Source organism: Coenobita brevimanus, chromosome 63 (assembly GCF_032717465.1).
Source record: "Coenobita brevimanus isolate Jiangsu-jjx chromosome 63, ASM3271746v2, whole genome shotgun sequence".
Taxonomy (NCBI): Eukaryota; Metazoa; Arthropoda; class Malacostraca; order Decapoda; family Coenobitidae; genus Coenobita; species Coenobita brevimanus.
In genome coordinates this window covers 6,784,183-6,805,692 of record NC_137016.1, presented here as the reverse complement: position 1 = coordinate 6,805,692, position 21,510 = coordinate 6,784,183, and the positions used below count along the sequence as shown (strand labels likewise).

Sequence of the window (21,510 nt, the reverse complement as noted above, 5' to 3'; positions counted from 1 at the left end):
AATTATCCACTCATGTGCTCTATATACTTCAATAAATTCCTCTATAAATGCCCTTGAAAAATTGCACTTGTCAGACTGCCACAACTGAAGCTGCGTGCGGACTGAGCAAACTTTCGAATTTGCCTCCACACGCTTCGGTTTAACTGTGCAGTTAAAGTTTTCTCTCATCGACGGATATCGTTCAGGCCAGGATTTTGATTTGCAGTTAAAACTGCGCAGATAATTCTTCATCCACACACTCCATTTTAACTGTGCAATTTCGGCCTGCACAGTTAAACCGGAGCAAAAAAACTGAGCGTGTATAGCCGGCCTAAGAAGCAATGATATTAAATATAAAATTTTGTTGTTACAATAGTCTTCAGCTTTACCCACCAGCTTTGCCTGCAGCAGTATCACTAGACGAATTTCATATGCCTTCTTTTTAAACTCAGTCCAACTTCCCATATTAACAATCTTTCCTGCACCAGGAGTGGTAGGTGGTGGTGACCATCATCGACTCACTTCATGTCCTACTCCCTGTTTCTTCCTTCACCTTCATCATTCTGTGTCTGCCCTCCTGTCTTCCTACTTCTCCTTAGTCCTCGTCACTTTTTATTACGGTACTGTACTCTTTTTTTTCCACTTCAGATGACTACACTGAGTGACATGCCTGATGGTTTCCTGTAACCGAGGAAAACATTTACAATGCTGGATGGAAACAATATGACCAGATAAAAGAGTGATGTGAACCTACTATGGTGCTCCAGTTAAGTGGATGGAGATGCAAATGTAGCATTCATCCAGGGACCAAACCTCCACACTTTACCCTACATGTCGATGTCACAAGAAGGCTGTTACCTGTACTTAAAAGGGAACATCAGTTCACTGCATGGGATGGCCCTGCAGGTGCAGCTGCTTGCCCGAGGTTGCCGGGTCTGCTTAGTCAGAAAGATTGGGGTTGATCAACACCAACCTGCGGCAGTATCACAAGATGAAATTAGCCTGTCTTCTTTTTTTAACACTTCTGTCCAATTCGCCATATTCATTTCATTATTTTCATATTCTTTTCTCCATTTTCTCCAGTTTCCTGCTGTCTCTCATGACTGGGAGTCTAGGAACCAATGCAGTGCAGAATAAAGCTAACTCGCATGGTGACATAGTACTGTATTTACAAAAATTTCTACAAGATGCATGCGGGTGTTGCAACTACCTACAAATATTATTTCCAATCATCATTTTATGTACTGTGGAGCTTCCAGAGAAGTTGTACTGTTGGCAAAACTTCTGCAACAAAATCCTGTCAATCAAGGGAAGATCTGATTAAATTAGACCATCATCATCATCATCCGCACCTCCTTTTCCACCCTAAGGCAGGGTGACGAGTAGCAATGTCCAGACAGCCCAAATCTGCCCAATCCAATGGGCCACGCTTCCATTCACTCATCATTCAAGCCCCTAAAATCCTGGGTCTATCAGATACGCCAAAAACATTCACCATGTTTTGTAGCTTCATATAAACGTATCTGACAGATTCAGTCTGGATATTTAATCCATAACGTTGATATGTATATACTTTAATGTCTACCAGTTACATACTAAAGAAAACCAGAAAATAATCCACGCAGGTACAAGACCTTTAATCAAACACAGTGTCTCTGTTTGAGTGTGTAACACATGGTCCTCTGACTTATGACATCATCATCATCATCATCTAATCCTGTGTTGTCCCATAGAAGCCTGGGGCTAGGCAAGGTGGTACTGACATTTAAGATGAGAGTGACCAGCCTCATTCATCCCCGAGTGGCATTATGTGACCAATAAACCCCAACCTTCCCTTGGATATAAACCTCCACAAGCTCAATCTGCTTGGGGCGCCTTAATTACCCACTAAACCACCAGGCTCCATAATTTGGTTACATGGTTACCACCCAGCATAGTAAATGGCTTCCTGGTGTACAGGAAACATATCTATTTAAACAGCAGCAGGAGATTAGCACAGGAATATAATGCAAGTAGAAATCATTACAGTTTCTGAATGACAGAAACTTTTGTCAATGCGGCTATTACAAGTGTAAACTGGAATACTAAGTGGTGACAGAAATGTCAGTAAGGTTTTAACATACTGCTCCACAAATTTTTTTTCCAGAAACACTCACAATTTTAACTTATAAATTACCATTAATAATGAGCTGCCAGGTCAGTTTATAGGTACATCTATAATTTATTGTGGATATCACATCTTGAATCATAATCGCACACACAGGAGTAAAGAAAAAGTGTTTAATACAGCAATATTCATTAAACAAAACTTCCTACAAATGTGAAATTCCGGCATAAACAATGCTTTTACATGGAGCACTAAACAATCAAAGCTCTTCAAGGGAATCAAAGGTGTGAACTTTCGGTTATATTGTTAAAACATTGGTTATTACTCTTAAATATGTAAATATTGCGGAATTACATCTCATTTAACTCAATCATTCATGCACCCTCATCACTCAATCTATTTACAAATGAAGACTATTGTAGTTTAAGAAAAGTATACTGCATCTGCATCTACAAAAAGAATGTCACAACACTCATTTGTCTTTAGCCTGAAGCTCAGCTTGGTTTTTCAAAGCTTACCAGTGAATTTACCTACATTTAAGGGCTGCCATTTTGAAGCAGAGAGTGAAATACTGATTATTCAAAACGACAACATATATCTTGTCAGTAACCATTTGAGAAAATGGGTAAAGTACTGTAAATTGATGAAATATGAAGGTACAGCCCTGTGAAGAACTCTGAACTAACTCACATTGTGTGTTGTAGGGATTTTTTATGTGTACTGTAATGAACTTGTTTAGAGGTGTTCATCAAACATCTCCTGGGCCACTCCAATGTTCTTGATTGAGTTGTAGGTGACACTGTGGGCAGCCATCTTGTGTGCCATTTTAGACTCCTCCTCCACCTGGTCAAGTAAGAACCGTGCCACCTTGGGAGAAAGAAAAGAGGTTAGACAGTTTGGAGGACTAAGTGCCAAATTAAATATCTTTGGAGCTCACAGTCTACAATATACAGAATATGTGTCCCTTTTCTGCCTAAAAAGGGTACCTCAAACTCAGTTAAGTAACTGAATCTGAAATTAACAGAAGTGAGACAAAATGGGCAATACAGATCTCAGCATTTGTACGGTACCTATAATGCATGGTCATAGACTCATATTCCTTTATCAGAGAATATTATCTACGCACCTTCACAGTACGTACTTACTCTGTAATTAAAATTTTTTATTATTTTACAAGCTTATACAGTACATTCAGAATCTTTTACCACTCTCATAATGCCACACAGAGGATGGCTACTGGTCACTCACCAGGCCCCCTTCACTCCTGACAGGTCAGTAAGGGAGGAGATGATGGATGGATTAATGAAAGAAAGACATGAGGGAAGAGAAAGTAGTAAATGTGACCTGGGAATGGAACAGTGAATAATTCTGGAATGAGCTGGTTTGAGTTACTAACAGAGGCAACTGGTTGAGATTTGGTTAATGTGTAAGTAAGCTACCGTGAAAGTACTGTACGAATGAGGTTGGAAAGATATGCATAACCTGTGAGTGAGGGTGTGGTGAGCAAAGCAGTGTTGAGGTGTGAGGTAATGGTGAAGTGTGAATGAGGCAGAGGTAATGGCAGAGTGTGAATGAGGCAATGCTGATGCATGAGGTAATGGTGAGGTGTGAGTGGAGTTTCAGTGAGGTAGTTAGATGTGAGTTAGTCATAAGGTGTTGGTAAGATATGAACAATCTGTGGGTGATGTAGTTGTGAAGAGTGAATGATATGTTAGACACAAAAGGAAGTACTAATGAGGTGAATGAGGCAGAGTGAGGCATGAGTGCAGTGGCAATGAGGTCTATGTAAGGCATAAGTGAAGTACTAATGAGAACAAATAAGGTACTAGTGAAATATAACTCGGGGTTGTAGTGAAATACAGTGAGTTAAACATGGTATAAGTGTGATACTGGTATGAGTAAGGTAAAAATAAGATGTGGGTTGAGTGGATTTGCTGTAGTTGTTACTGTAATGGCCTAAGGATCATCTGGATGTGAACCTAGTGGACTGCAGAAAACTGGCCACTTCAGCTGGCTGTTCCCAAAGATCTTTTGTTGAGGTTCTTCTATGTGTTGAAGGACTTTTGTGACAGATTTTTGTGCTGAATGAGGTGCATGAGGTGATTATGTGTGTCTTGGTGTGAGGGAGTGCATTACTGCGAGGACATAGTGGATTGTTTGTGATTTGTATTCTGTGTCTGTACTGAAGCACAGAAAGTGATGGTCATAATGCCTGGCTAGGTGTGTCTTTCTGGGAAGGACAACTTCTTTGGGCTGAATGTCTGGTGGGGATCCATGAAAGATGCTGTTTAGCTGTGGATTTTGAATGGCTGTGGTGACATGTGCACAAGTTTGTGAGATGTAGTGATGGGTGGAGAAGGAGGAATGTCATTAGGGAATTTTGTGTAGTTTTTGGAAGTTCAGTTCATCTGCTGCCTCTCTGTATAGTAGTGGAGGGAGATGCAACATAAGATTACAAGAGCGGCATGAATCCAGTGCTGAAGTGGTGAAATATATTCCTCTCAGGTGATGTAAAGTAAAAGCAAGGCATGTCTGAGGTACAGGCCAATTGCTCACCTCAGCATCCCCAAAAGCACTGGTGGAGGGATGTTCCCTCTGAATGGCCAGATGGTAATCATTGGTCAGCTGGGTGACGAGGCCACGGGAGGTACTCATCAACTCCATCAGTGTCTCCAGGTATTTCATCTTATACTGCTCTGTCCCATCCAGCTTCAGCTCTCCCTGTGGAACAGCCACGTGAACTAAGGACTATTAAATGGCGAGCAATTACATCAACTTTTTGCCTACAGCTGCATGCTAATCAAAATTACAGTTTATAATGTCAAACTGACTACATAATTGAAATACAAGGGTCAATTAAATACAGTAATTATAAAAAACAACAGGGCTAATCAGTTCTATTACTTAAAAGTCTATCTATCTATCCATCTACAGCCATACACCGTAATCCCATGAGTGGTCGTTTGTCTTTGAGTTAGTTGTTTTACAGGAAGGGGTACTAAACCTCCACCAACCCACTTGCTGACATGCAGAGAACAGGTTTGAGTTGGTTATATGGTTACCACCCAGCACTGTAAATGGTTTCCAGAATTACAGGAAGCCATTTGGCTTATCACTCAATGTAAAACCACCTGAAAAGGAAAGAGAAATAATATAATGTAACAGGAAAAATGGAAGAAATAGGAAGAGAGAGAACAGACACAAAAAAAGTAATAAGGGCGAAGGAAGTAAGCAGCACTACATCAAATGAGTGGATGATAGTTGCCACCACCTACCACCAAGTTAAAAGACAAGTTACATAATGGTACATGATAGAATGATCCAACTGGCTATAGTACAAGAGTGAATGAATAGCACCAGTTATCACCTTCAGGTACTAGAGAATACCTTCTGTAGTGGGGTTGATATAGTCATGCAGATTTGCTGCCCAGTTATACAAAGTCCTTCACCACTGTCCCTATCCCGTTAAAGGGGGATGGTGTGCTGCTGAAGGCGGACAGCTTCACCTGAGTTTATTTCAAACGAAACTAGGGCTGCCACTACCACTCCTTCGATATAAACCTACCCAGGCTCAATCTGACTGGAGCACCTTAAGTACCCACTAAACCATCAGGTGCCACAATTTGATGATATGGCTGCCACCAAGCATTGTAAATGGCTTCCTGGTGTACAGGAATCCATTTGGCTTGTCACTTGGTGTAGAGTCACCCCCAGACATAAGGAAGAGGAAAGAATGAAGGAAAGACAGAAGAGGAAGGAAAGAAAGAAGGAAAGAAGAGAGGAAAGGGCAGTCACTCAAGCAGCACTATATCAAATGAGTGGGTAAAAACTGCAATGGATAATGGGAAGATGAAGACAGCTGTGACGTCATTTAACAAGGGTGGCATCACCAAAATCTTAGGAATGCTCATTATCAGACACTGGCAAATTTTCTGGTTTTGAATATGATGATATAGGAGATGAATCTGAAGGATTTAATGATGAACAAAATTTACTTTTAATTCCCCCCTCCCCTTTCATACTGTTTTATGCTATATTTTTATGGATTATAGTGATAAACATATTTTGGCTCACCTACTGTAAGCATGTGCTGCATAATATATTCCACAGTAAGATATATACAGTGGCATACCTGAGGGGGGGGGGATGGAGGGGGGGCTATTTGAAACTGCCCCCCGAGCCCCCAAAAGCCTTAAAAATGTATAAGCTTTTTTATTAACATTTAAAAATATACATATTTATCATCCCGACAATCCCGACTGAGATATTATAAAAGTTTTGAGAATGAGGGCCCCCAAACCTCTAGGTACGCCCCTGGATATGTAGTAAAAGTAACTGTGTAAAAAGAATAACTTTGTACATTTTAATATACTAAATGGAATAAATTCATTTTCCAAAATATCCCTTGCCAAACCATGGGTGTGTATTATACACCAGTGCACATTACATGGTGGGAAATACAGTATATATGCCCTCAATCTGCATGTACAGACAATGAGTCAAGCTCAGTACAGTACTTGGCTAAATTGTGATAATTCAACACAGTAGTGTAAGTATAATAAAAAAAAAAAGATGTAGTTCAAAGAAAGTAAGCATAAAAAATCTGTGATCCCATGAATTCGTTGAAGTAAACATCATATACCACAACAAGGCAGGTGACAGGGAGATGCCAGATTGTAAGTAGAAATTACATTTCTGGAAGATGGATTACTTTGGAAATGTGTCTCCAGAAGGTGGTCAGAGAAGGGATTAAAGTAGAAAACAGAATGATGAATATGGAGAACTGTCTGCTTGCATCCCCTCATCTACTATGATGGGTGCATAGCACCCGTCTAGCAACAAACTCTCACCCCTTTTCTGTCCAACTCTCTAATGCAAGAGTTAACTGTTACTCCCAGTCCTTCATGTATGCAACAGGTCAACTCTGGAACTGTCTCCCTCTGTCTGTATTTCCTACTGGCTATGATCTCCGTCTTTCAAACACAGTGTGTCCAGGCATCTCGAAATGATCAGTTCTTGAATTTGTTTTGTTTTGTTTTGTTTTTTTCTTGGAGGGAACAATTTCTAGGCTCCTGACCTTTGGCTCCTTCTTCCTTGCATTAAAAAAAATAAAAAAAATGGAAACATAATAACTTAGTGGAGAAAGTGAATAAACTGGAGAAAACTTTTCACCTGGAAATAGATGCAATCAAAAAGGAAATGCATTTGCTAAAGGAAAGAAATGAAGAATTAGTAGAGGAAATATCCTCTACAACAGATGAGTTGTCTGCTGAGGTAGATTTACTGAGAAAAAAAACAAATGATATTAACAGAATAATCCCCAGGTCAAAGGGATAGAACTAGATAATGTATATGCTCAAAAGTAGAATTAATTGCAGTATAGATCAACACACATGAAGGGAAAATGGTTGTAGCAAATTTATATATGCCACCAATGACAAAGACATTTGATATAAGTGAATGTGAAGACTTGGCAGAAAGTAAAATACTGAGTTTAAGAGTCCTACTACATAGAATGGAAGGAAAATCTGAAAGAATTATAGCAACTGGAGATTTCAATACAAATATAAATTGAAAAGTAATCAACAGATTGACAGATAGTTAGAATTCAATGTGGACAAGTGTCATGTACTTATGTTTGGTAAAAGTGGATAAAGACCAGACTGGGATTATAAGTCAGGAAGTTCAACCCGCCACATACCAGAGAGAAGGACCTAGGAGTGATTATCAGTAACAGACTATCTCCGGCTGACAATATCAGTACTGTTGTTTGCAGATGATACTATGTTGTTAAACAAAGACGAAGGGGAGCTGCAAGGCTTGGTGAATGAGTTCGTGAGTGTGTAAGAAAGGAATCTAAAGAAGAATGTAGGGATGAATTAAGTTATGGTCTTCGAGAGAAATAAAGTCACTGAATATATAGTGAGGTTGGAAGAGGAGGAAATGGAAAATGTGAGTGCGTTTAAGTACTTAGGTAGTGTGATCAGTAAGGATGGAAGTTTAGAGGGTGAAGTGCTTGAAAGGGTACAACAGAGAAGAAAGGTTGCTGGTTCTTTCAAAGCAGTGATAAGAAACAGGGAAGTGAGCATGGAAGTAAAAAAGTCGCTGCATGACAGTACAGTATTGTGATACCACCTCTAATGTATGGAAGTGAAGCATGGACCTTGTTGGAGGAACAGAAGTCAAGAGTGAGAGCCGTGAAAATGAGTTATTTGAGAGGAGCATGTGGTCATGTAGAGAGAGAGACTGACAAATGAGGAAGTGAAGGAGCATTGTGGTGTGGATGTGGATGTTATAGAAAGCATTAGGAGAAACATACTGAGGTGGTTTGGCCATATGAAGAGGATGGAAAGCAAGAGACTGACAAGGAGACAGTATGTGAGTGAGGTGGAGGGGAGGACAGGAAGGGGGAGGCCAAGGATGAGATGAAGGGATGGAGTGGAGAGGTATATGAGAGAGGGGGGTGTGGGCTGGGAGCAGGGGCAGGGCAGTGAAATGTCAGGGGAAAAGGTGACATGGAGGAGATTTGTTCGTGGCTACCCTTTACAAGATTAAGGTGTTTAGCAATAGACGGATAGCATGCTGGTGTAAGGTGACATATGTTTGCATAGTGGTTTGCATTATGTCTGCTTGTTCTTACAAGAAGAGATATGCTGGATGTTGGTAATGATGGTGGCATGCGTTCTGGTGGTGCCTGTTTACGATTTGGTGAAACTGTTATATGTTTTGTTGAGCTGAGAAGGATTGCTGGAGTGGATGAGTGTCGTTACTATGGCTTTCCAGTTTTCTTTTTTCTTTGTGTTAATTTTGTTGTCAATTTCATTAATTGTTAGTGCCTTGTGATGCGACTTGTGTATGAGGGAGGTGGGAGTTGTTTGAATTATGCTGCTTTATAAAGCAAGTAATCTTTGGTGGAAGGTTTGGGCTGCAGTGTCTTTTGTTGCCTCATGGAATATGGTACTTTTCTGCATTAAGCATGATGTTATACTGAATTTCATAATGTGCCTATCAGTGTTGGTGATAGGTGTGCTGCTTAGTATGCTGAAGTGATGTTTTATTTCTTCAGTGAATTAGGTCCAGTCTGCTTTCTTGCAGTCTGTGTAAGTGATGTGTGATCATTCTGGTTTGGATTGTATTCTTGTGGTAATGATGACAGATAGGTGATTTGATGGGAGTCTGGGTTCCGTCTGCCAGTTGGTGGTGTGTGAAAGTTTGCACAAATAGAATGTGATGTCTGGGGAGGAGGAGAGCAGAGAGCTTTGGTATGGAATGTTGGTGAATTCTGAGGTGTCAATGAGACTGTAAACCTACAATGATTTGGCACACTTGTGGTGTGATACAATAAAACACATGGAATAATAATTCTGTATTATAAATCACTACTAAATGAACACAGTTTTAATTTTATGAACCATTTCAAAGCTCACTGCACCCAGGGATACCGAATTATTTTTTAATGTGTGTATACACGTTGTTGAACTGAGCTGCAGTTTCAAAGCCCTGGCAGCTGTCTTGGCTGTGTTTGTACTTGGCAGTATTTTTAGCACTAAAGTTCCCAGCAGAGATAGAGTTAGATGAGTGTGTCACTGGAACGAGCTGTGGGTTATATTGTGCTTGGTCATCATGGGAGATGTAAAAAAATAAAATAAATGAATACATAAATAAAACTGATTTCTTGTTTGTGACCAAAGTTGACTAGCGACTGTATTTCCAATGTGATGTCATTCTCGAAGAGTGATCGTGTGGTCTGTGTTGCATCTGCATAGAGGATGGATGTATGAATGTGACTGATGATGTCTCCTCAATGGCCATCAATTCTGTTTGTTTAGATGTGTGAATAGTGACTGACATGAGGAGTCTTGTGCATGTGAGCCTTGTTTCTTGTCGGAGTGCAATGTATAATTTGTGTTAGTGATGAAGTGGTGCTTTGAAGCAGAGGCTGTCAACATTGAGTTGTAGTATGTTTACGAGTATGTTGTGTGTCAAATACAGTGCATGACTAGTGTGGACTTGTGTTGTAGGTGTAGTGTTTGTGCCCATGGGCTGAGATATGGATGGCAGTATTTGTGTGAGTTTTGAGTTGTTGGAAAGGGTTAGGGGAATTATGTTCGGTGTGACGAGAGGAGTCTTTGTGAGGATGTTGCATCTGCCACATAACCATGTGCTCTAGTGTAGTACAGTATAGTGTACGAGGTGTGGATCCATTCTCTGCAAAAGTTCCACTGAACAGATCCACGGGTTCGTCTGGTGCTTGTGATGTGCAGGGAACAAACCAGGCAAATGTATTGTGTCTGCAGCCTGGAACTGCGTTCAATGTCTCGGGCTACTGTGAGAAATAAAGAAATGACTTCTGGAAAGTCTCTTCCCTTTGTGTTTCAAAACTGCATAAGGAGCGACTGCCCTGGGTCCTCCTTGCAAGATGCAGGAAAGGATGAGGAGGTTTTATTCCCAGGCAGAAGCTACATCTGCTTCTCTGAATCATCCCCCTCAGCAACAGCAGCACCACAGGAAGAGCAAAAAGGTACATCACCCTTCAAGTCAACGATGGATCTTTGGTTGTCAATCTGTTTGTTATTTACTTTGAACTGTTTTAAAAAATGGCAATATAACATACCGAAAAGGCCTTACTATGATATGCACACACACACAAACACACAGAAGCTATGAAATAACTTGAGAAAATGTGCTACTCTCAAACTGACCAAGATCGCACCAAAAAAACACTGTGGTCAAATTCCCCTCCAAACATGTGCCAATCACCCCAAGACCAACCTTGCCTCCAAAGTTATATTTATTCAGGAAGGTTGTGTCCACTATGCCTCCAATCTGCAGGTACTCCTTCAGGGTCTCCATGCCCTCCTCCCAGTGCCTGTCACTCTCCTCCTTCAGTAATTTGGCCAGACCAGGTCGCTCTAGATACTGGCTCCCATACTGTTTGCTCTGTTGAAGAGATAGGTCAGTGTAGATTGAAAAGAATGTGAGAGAGAGAGAAAAAAAAAAGTATTTTGGCAATGCTTTGATCTATAGGTAGTGTATCAATTCCCCTCCCCCTCCCCTCCCTTTCCCTCGTTCTCTCTCATTTGGTTCACATAACGTTAACCAAGGAGAGAGGTTTTGGAACTGTTATGTCTTTGTGCCACACTGCTATAAGCTCCAAAAGCAGCAGTTCAGTATGGGAAGGACGTCGCCCAGTGAATCGTTCCTCAAAGAGTCAGCCTTTCAAGGTACACAAGATCAACTCAAGCGTCATAATAACACAGGCTCCTCACATTCGTGGTCTTAATTTTTCAAGTAATTACACTGTCTGCTTAACTAATTTCACATGTGCCAGAGCTACACTAACTTCACAAGGCCACAAGTAAACTGACTCCTCTGTTCTCTCCCCCATCCTTTTATAACCTTCTTTGTTGCTCTAACATTCTAGGTACTCCTAGCGGCAAAAGTTCCAAGTCAGAGACTTTCAATATATTCCAGAGTATTCTTCCGTTAGTGGCACTCAAAATGCTTTAGCATACAAACTCAAACTAAATATGAATATTACATAATTTTACAAACATTCATCTATGTAAAACAGAAAAAAAAACAATTAACACATAGCTTTACAGAATAACTCTGCCCATAACAGCAGGCTACCTGGCAACTCTGAGAAGCGATTGAAAATGTGTGAATCATGTGGAATTTTCCACTACTATGTAGCTAGCACTCCTGCTTCTCAGAACAATGTTGTAAATCTTGAGTTATATGAAAATTAGGAATACAGTACATACATAATCACACAGCTACTGATTTCTATACTGCTATACAACAGGGGCAACTTTCTCTCTCTCTCTCTTTGCTAGTACCCATGCTGCCTTCTAGTTCTTCGGACAAAAGTTTGTTGCTCTGCAAACTGAGAGGAATGTGTAAAAAGTAAAAAAAGGAATATGTTTTGGTGATATTCTTATTTCCTTGATTCCCCCCCCCTCTTAATTTAACAGCACCCACACTGCTTTCAAGTTCCTTGGACAAGTTTGGTGCTCTTAAAAAAAAAAAAAAAAAAAAAAAAAAAAAAAGATCCCCCCCCTCCTCTCTCTCTCACTGAATCATAAAAGTTTAACACAAGCAGCAGCATATTCACTTCTTCAGTAGCCTTTCTCTTTCTCTCACTCACTGAATCATATAAGTTTAACACAAGCAGCAGCATACTGACTTCTTCAGTAGTTTCTCTCTCTCTCTCATTGAATCATAAAAGTTTAACACAAGCAGCTGCATATTCACTTCTTCAGTAGTCTCTCTCTCTCTCTCTTTTACTGATGATGCTAGACAATATTGCACTGAACAAAGGGTGATCTATTGTACCAAAGAGGTTAAAATTTTCTTTAATAACAGACAACACCCATAGCATCCTAAGCAGGTTCCCAGCCCAGGTTGCCAGCATTAACTACTTTAATATGTTAATGTCCTTTTTCAATGTACTGTTGTTACCAGCAGATAGTTTCATGCACCATAGGGGAAAGCTTTCATAGTAAAGGTGCTATGAACATAGGTGATATCAAACATATTGTGTAACACCCAGTGGCAAGATAAAAGGATCAGTACCATCGTATACAGTACCTTACAGCGGTAATCTTGTGAGCTAAGACTTCCTAGCATCTTTTCCTAGGCACCATATCCATCCATCCATCATCCATTCCTAAATTGCCCCGTGAGGAGCATTGGAGCCCGGGGCTAGACAGCTGATCCCGACATTTAATATGAGAGTGACTAGCCGCACACATCCCTGTGTGGCTTTACATGAGCAATCAACCCCAACCACCCCTTGGATATAAATCTTCACTTGCTCAATCTGACTGAAGTGCAGTAATTTCCCACTAAACCATCAGGTCCCAAAATCTGGTTATATGGTTACCACCCGGCGTAGTAAATGGTTTCCTGGTGTACAGGAAACCATTTGGCTTGTCACTCAGTGTAGAGTCACCCACAGGCAGAAGGGAGAAGAAAGATTGAGGGAAAGAAAGACAGAAGTGGGAGTGTAAAGTTACCTGTAGGCAGAAGGACAAGAAAGGAATGAAGGAAAGGAAGACAGAAGAGGATGGAAGGAAAGAAGGATGGAGGAGTGGAAAGGGCAGACACCCGACAGCAGCTCTACATCGAGTGAGTGGATGGTGAACACCCCCACCTACCACAAATATTTTGCATAATAAACCCTCACAGTTTCTTGTATATCAATGTATCTGTTTAATATCAATGTAACTTGCTCACTAACAAGATAATATTGAGCAGTATGCAAAAGATGTCCTCCAGTCTCATAGAAGACCTACAATGAACAGGTTATTAGTAGATCTTAATAGCGCAGAAAGCCTTACGGTAAGGAGCTGGTTGATGGAGACATCAAAGTGTGTCTTCATGAGTTCCAGGAGAGAGTCATGCTGCAGGAATGCTGATGGAAATCCAGCTGTGGAAAATTACAACTGGTTAATATCTGTCATTCAACATCAATACATACTGACAGGAGAATGGAAAAATAATGGAACTGTGTTAACAGATGCATTTCTCACTTAGGCTAACTGGGCATATACCACAGTATACACACACATGAAGCATTCATTAATATTTACCACTTACAATGCATAAAGCACATTTACAAACCAAACTATGGATGCAATAATTTGTACTACTTACATAGGATAATACAACAAATATATCAGTGTAGAAATCAACATATATTAACTGTTGGCACTGTCATTCAATTGTTCCTTATGAAAAATTAATGGTAGCACATCAGAAGCACTCTTTAGTATTTTAATCTCTCAGCTCTTTTGGCCAGGGAATGTTTTTTTGCAATTCTTTGCCACCTCCTGACAAGTTTCTTCAGCTAAGAATTGACTTTTCATACAGAAGTGGTTTGACACTTTGATATGGCCTCATTAAATTCCATCAGTACGAGAAGCCTCTTCTAAGATGAATGAAATTGTCTGGTGACAACAAGAACAAAGCAAGAAGTAGGCACTTGGATGGATTCAAAGGGTCAATACAACTATCAGAGAGAGAGACACAGAGAGAGAGAGAGAAAAAAATTCTTTCAGTATATATTGTGTTTACTACGGTGCAACAGGCTTCTGTTATGGTAGGACCTTAATTTTGAGATGAAGTTGCTTATAAAGTATTACAAGGTCTATTCAGAAAGTATCCACCCTCATTTTTTTTCTCACCAACCACTTGAAGGATAGCGGAGGAGTTTTGCGTACCACAGTGCAAGACTTCTGTGCACATGTGTGTTAATGCCAGCCACTGTAAATAACTCAGTGGCTGTCAGTCAGTCTGTGTTCATGGTCGTGCACCTTGTGCTTGTCGCGTTCCCGTGGCCATCATGATGACCGAAAAAGTCGAACAATGTTACTACACCAAATTTTGCCAAAAAACTAAGTGATACCCAAGTTGAAACTATCAGGAAGATCCAGAAAATCTGGGGGAATGAAGCCATGGGGGTAATGCAAACAATGGAGTACTACAATTGCTTAAAAATGGCTGAATGTCAATTGAGAATGAGCCATGTCCTGGGAGTCCATCAACAAGCAGGAGTGCTGAAAATGTAATGAAAGTCTGAAATTTGGTGAAGAGAAATCATCAGCTGACTGTCAGTGATATTGCTAATGAAACTGGAATCAGCCAAGGATCAGCACATAAAATTTTAATGGATGATTTGGGCATGCAAAGCGTTGCCGCCAAGTTCATTCCAAAGCTCCTTTCACGTGAACAACAAGCTCTGTGGATGAACGTTGCTCAAGACATGTTGGAGTGTGCAAATCATCATCCAGACTTTATGAAGACTGTTATCATTGGAGATAAGACTTGGATGTATGGGTATAACCCAGAAACCAAACCACAGTCAGCCCAGTGGAAGCATACACGGCCGCCTCGGCCAAAAAAGCAAGACAGGTGCATGGCAAGGTGAAATGCATATTGACAGTTTTTTTCAACTATCGTGGTGTTGTGCATCACAAATACGCACCAGAAAGTCAGACTGTAAACAAACAGTATTGCCTCGAGGTTCCGTCATCTTCGTGACGCAGTGCATCAGAAGTGACCGGACATTTGGAATGCAGCAAGTTGGAAGCTGCACCATGACAATACCCCTGCCTGTTCTTCTCAACTGATTCAGGAATTTTTGGCCAAGCACAACATCCCACAGGTCCAGCAGGCTCCCTATTCACCAGACATGGCTCTGTGCAAATTCTGGTTATTACCCAAACTTAAAACTCTGCTGGAGGGTTTCCAATTTGAGACGAGAGAAGAGCTCATGATGCATGTGAAGAACAACATGCAGGAGACACCAAAAACAGACCATGAAAAATGTTTCAGGCAGTGGAAAGAATGCCGGGCTCTATGTGTCAAGTCAGAAAGGACCTACTTTGAGGGGGATTAGTTTCCTAGCTCAACAGGTTAGCTAAATATTTTTCTAGAGCTTATGGTCAGATACTTTCTGAACAATCCCCATATAAGAGAACAGTACAGTATCGTGACTAATACATAAACTATGAAGTGTTAAACAGTATAAAAAGCACTGCTGGAAAACAAAAATCAGTACCTGAATGAGTAAATGAAATGTAAAGTAATGAATAAATGGCTTCCTGTTCAGCTTATTCTGAAGGAAAGGAGGGGCAGGCCCTTCAGTCTCCCTCCCCCTTAGTTGTGCCTATGTTCAGTTATATATATAAACATACTACTCCTTCAAACAGTACTTACGCAGGTTGTTGGCCACTTGAGCTGCAACATCCTGCACTCCAATCACCACCAGTAACATCAAAAGAGACCCAGCTGCTATTCTATGCATCTGAAGAGAAAATACCTTCAAATTACATTTATATTAACCATATACAGTGAATATGTACATAAATATATAGCAAACATATGCATTTACATTCTTTGTACTGTACACAATGATAATCATGATGATGATGATTATATATATATATATATATATATATATATATATATATATATACATATACACTCACACACACACACACATATATTATATATATATATATATATATATATATATTATATATATATATATATATATATACTCTCACACACACACACATATATATATATATATATACCGGTATATAGCCTATATACTGTACTGTATTAACCTATTTACCTATCTCTCTACCTATCTATCTATATATATACAGTATATATATATATATATATATATATATATATATATATATATATATATATATATATATATATATATATATATATACGGAGCACAGTACATCACATAATGCCACTCAGTGGCTAGTGATGCTGATCACCCTTGTTTTATCTGTCAGGACTGATTAGCCTAGCCCTGGACTCCCAACAATCCTGATGGGGAAAAAGAGGTCTGGATCATAATACTGAATGAATAATAAATATTGGTCTACAACACTAAGTTAGAGGAATATAGGACTCTAAGCTCTTTTCTGAGCTTTCCATCACATCCATTTTACCACATCAGTCACCATCGGCATTAAATCAAATTATGATAATCCTAAGCAAATCATAACTAAAAGACATTACAGTCCTAGACTAGACTCATCATGTTTAAATATAATTCTGCTGCTTGAAATTTATCTTACAATCCATAGCCAGCTTTTACCTTGACAGAGGGCAGAGAACAAGACAACAATCAACCAAGACGACGTTAACTTTGGGACTGAGATAGGTGTGGATGAGAGTCTCTCTCTCTTTCTCTGATAAAGCTGTGACTAATGCTACAGAACCCAGGAGTAGTTTAATTTAGTTTACCTGCACAGTATGTCATATCACATGACTAGTCCCCCCTTCCCTACCCCCCCCTTCCCTCTCTCTCTCTCTCTCTCTGAGTGTACCTTAATGTTGCATAGGCTACATTCACACCAGTAACAACTGCACTTGTAGCAGCCCATATGACACAACTCTGTTCACATAACTACCACTACAGCTATATATATTTACTTTGAATTACTTCTCTCTCTCTCTCTCTCTCTCTCTCTCTCTCTCTCTCTCACACACAGGGTAACACAAAAGGCTAGGGAAATATGACAGATGTAAGCAACCTTCTAAAGCATGAACACTGTAGAGGAAAATTAAAAATGCTAACAATCTAATGGGCAAAGAGGAATTTAAAAAAGTAAGAATAAAAAGATGCCTAACTCAGGAGGAATGGGGATTACATAAGAAGAGGGAGGATGTAAAACCAAAAGATTGAGGAAAGATCTGAGGAAGAGAAGAGCAAATTTTTTTTACAAAGTATTAAGATTACAAGTAAGAAAGTGATGGCTACATAAACAAGAGGGACCAAGACAATGGAAGGTGTTAGACTCAAACTACAACAAATATGGAAACATCATAATTAAGCTTATGCACTCAAATGTAGATGGAATGGTATTCAAATTATTAGAAATAAAAGACTACATCAAAGAAATGGAACCTCATATTATTTGCCAAACTAAAATAAAATTAATCACAAGGATATCACATGATACTCAAAGTTTTAAGGATTACAATATATGAAGAGATAGAAATTTGTAAAAAAGAGGGTGAAGTTCTGGTATTAACAATGAAAAATCTACAAGAGATAGAACTAGATATACCCTCACAAGTAGAACTAACTGCATCAGAGATTAACACATCTGAAAAGAAAATAATTATGGCAAATTTGCCACTCAAACATGGGAGAAAAGCAAATATGAAGACCTAGAAGAAAGTATAATTCAGAGTTTAAGAGCCCTACTACACAGAATAGAAATCTGAAAGAATTATATTAACTGGAGACTTCAATACAAATATATATTGGAATACTCAAGAGGTAAGAAGCTATGAAAACTGTTGGGATCAAAAGCTCCTGGATCTTGTACAGGAGTTTCTCCTAACACAACATGTAATGGAAAATACCAGAAAAGGAGGACTAGATGATCCATCATTATTAGATTTTATATTTACCAGGCAAGTTAACGATATTGACTACATAATGTATCACCCTCCATTTGGCAAAATCGACCATGCAGTATTTAATTGCAGCTTCAGGATGGCATATGGTATAGTTAGCAGTAATGTAAATTACAAAAAGAACCTAAACTACAAAAAGGGCAACTACCATGACCTAAGAAATACTTAATAAAAAATAAATTGGGAAAAGGAGCTTAGAGGACAAGATACCGGTATATATTGTATATTGAAAATTCTGTGAATTTTATGAAACAGGAGTCCAAAAGTACATACCTCAGCACAAAGAAACAGAAATAAAGGTAAAGAAGTGGTTTAACACAGAATATAAAAAATTAAAAAAGAAAAAAGACTTGCAGTGGAATAGATACAGAAGACACAACAGTGAGAGGGCATATAACAACCATAAAGAAGCAAGAAATTATTAAACAAGGATAAGGAGATAAGGAGAGAAGCTCAAAGACAGTTTGCAGAAAACATTATAAATATGAGTAGTGATCAACCAAAGCTGTCTTACAGCTACATCCAAAGCAAAACCAAAGTTGGATGGGTGGATAACCTATATCCAAGAAAAAGATATTTTGCGAAGTTCTCAACAAAAATTTCCATTCAATTTTTACGGAAGAAAGTAATTTTGAGAGAGATGATAAGGAACCTGCAAGCCCATGCATACTGTACAGTAAACTCCTGATTATCCGTCTCTGCACTATGTGGCTTACAACATTATTTGGTGCAGCTAATGGCTGAATTGAAACAGTATCCAGTAGAAAGCATAAAATCTTCGACACTACCTGACATGAAGAACCCTTTCTTCTGGCTGAATGTATATTATTATCCTGCATGAGACAGTTGTTGTCATCAAACCTCCGGCCACAATCACAAAAGAAAGGGGGAAAAAAAAAAATTGAGGTTATACTGTACAGTCCATGTTCTGTAATATGAAAAGGGTGGTGCTGGGGAAGGGATGGAGAGGAGGAGGGCGGATTGACGGTTGGTGGGCTTAGCAGCTCATGAGTTGTTTGGTGGTGGGTAGGGAGGGTAGAAGCAGTGGTTGGAAGTAGAAGAACTCTGATTAGCTATGGCTGGGGAGTGAGAATTCTAATGCGAGTTTTCATTGCCTGGCAGCAAGAAGGTGGATGTTCTCTTACTCTCAACTGTATTCCTCCGCTGCAATGTTACCGATATTCAATAGAACCTACACTGCACTCTTGTCTTTTCCAAAACATTATTAAATGGCAACGTTTGTGATGGATTTAAAGCAACTTAAATGAGTTTAAAGCAAAGTCTGAATGGTTGAGACACGGAGACGCTCATTTCCTGTATATCACCAGGTAAAATTGGTAAATACATCTTTTGGTAAACACACACACACACACACATTACGGTACAAGTCATAAGTTTACATTAAAATATATACAGGTATATTATACATATGTTTATGTATATACCGGGTATTTTGATTGGGATACCGTATCATATAAGTCGGCAAAGACAGTTTCGCTGCTACATCGTAATGATGGGGTCAATTCCATGATCAGGCCTACTTACCCCTATCCCACGCTACTACCACAGTGATACTTGAGAACAGATAATAAATACATGATTGGAAGTTTTCACGGTAGCTGGTGGCGACCATCATCCACTCATTTGATGCAGTGCCCCCTACACTTCCTATTTCTTCCATCATTCCTGTCACTTTTTATTACTTTCCTTTACAGGTGGCTTTACATTGTGACATGCCAAATGGTGGTTTCCTGTAAACCAGGAAACCACTTACAACGCTGGGTGGTAACCATATAACAACACATACATGTTCCCTACGCGTCAACAAGTGGGTTCGCGGAGGGCTAGTGCCCCTCCCCATAAAACAAGAACGGGATTACGGCGTCTGGCTAGACAGAACCATTACCTGGGAAGTACAACTGCGAGACTTCTTCCACATCCTTCATTTCCCCAACCAGATTTTCCTGGCTGTAACTTAGATATCCACTTGGAAATAAGAATAACATTATCCTAATGACTAAAGAGCATGGAATGACTTAACTACCTGCCGGTAAGACATGAAAATGCGGTACCGTACATCAATCACATCTTCCCATGAGTGGTGTCTTAAAGCTATTTTCTCTGAAGGGTAGCCAAGTATTTAACCATTATGTAAGAATAAAGAAAAGGCACTTCTATTACATCCTCCCTTTCTCCAACCCAACATTCCTATATAGTCGCTGTTATCAGTGGCTGGGGTGAGGTCAAGTGGGGTCCAATCGGGCAATCCCCGTGAGAACAATGATACTACTCTGTCCCTTGATCATACACATGGTCCGTGACAAAAAAAAAAAATATGAAACGACCCCCCACCCCACTCTCTCTTCCCCCCCCCCCCGAGACAATAATTCCCTTATTGTTTGTTTCCAAACTAACAGCGATTTTCCATCATCATCTTCACACAGTATTTTTCTTATCCAACTTAAACGAAATTCCAACATTATCGTCATCCTAATTCCCAACAGATTCTCCCACATAATTACTAATGATTATTACAGCAATAACTCATATTAGCTTCTGATAAGGTTTCGAGGGTTAACCACAGACAGCAACTGCACGTCACTGATGACCGTATTCAAGGTGACAATACTGAGTTCGTCGTGTCCTCTTCATTGCTGTTTATTTGCTTATTACACCTTGACATTCTCTCTCATGTCATTCATATATTTTTAGCACCAGCCTAGTTTGTTTCAGACCGCACAAGAGAATGAAGATACAATGCGTTTACTACTTTACTAAGAGACGTTATGAAGCCTCCTGTCACCTTGAATAAAGTAATTTCTCTTCCCTCGTATTATGGACTTGATCATCACCCACAACTTACAAACCAAGGCTTTACTGGAGTCTTGCAGTCCTAACTGCTGCTTTCCCTCGTGAATTGAACTAATCACTGTAAATTATTTTACTAGGCTTAATGCCGCTTACTGAAAAACAAGCTAAAAGGGGGATTTAAAAAGGATAAAAATCATGTAGCTAATCATGTTCACTGTCATATCAAGGCTCAATCATACTGACTAAATGCAGCACAATATCCACACACACACAGGTTAGAATTTATCGAGTGACAAGGAAATACATCCAAACAAACCCACCGTGAGAGAGGATAGGAGGGGCTGGTGACGGAAGGCCTGGTATCAGAGTAATAGTGCGCAAGATGATTACTATCAGGCGCAGACCACTCACTCGGCGACCCTGGAGTCCACGAGAGGTTCACAGGCTGATAACGAGCTGGTGGGTGATAATAAAAAGTTGCTGGGGGCAGATAGGAATCGCCGAGAGTCCTGCGACACTACACTGAGTGCGCGACAGTATTCTCAGGCCGAGTTGGTGTGGTACTGAGGGCCGAGGCCCCTGGCAACCCAGACTGAAGCCCCCCCTACTCTCAACACCCCGTTCGTCCCTCCCTGCCTTCACCCTGGCCT

At 39.9% G+C, this 21,510-nt stretch overlaps 1 protein-coding gene across 1 annotated transcript; it reads right to left on the bottom strand.

Moving 5' to 3' along the window:
- Positions 1 to 1,537: 1,537 nt before the first annotated feature.
- On the bottom strand, positions 1,538 to 21,437 carry LOC145404309 (ferritin light chain-like). Its single transcript, XM_080275832.1, has 6 exons — positions 21,181 to 21,437; positions 15,812 to 15,899; positions 13,432 to 13,520; positions 10,859 to 11,026; positions 4,643 to 4,807; positions 1,538 to 2,953 (listed from the first exon to the last, which is right to left on the bottom strand). The coding sequence occupies exons 2-6, from the start codon at positions 15,897 to 15,899 to the stop codon at positions 2,822 to 2,824; spliced, it is 642 nt and encodes a 213-aa protein (XP_080131958.1). The 5' UTR covers positions 21,181 to 21,437; the 3' UTR covers positions 1,538 to 2,821.
- Positions 21,438 to 21,510: the final 73 nt, after the last annotated feature.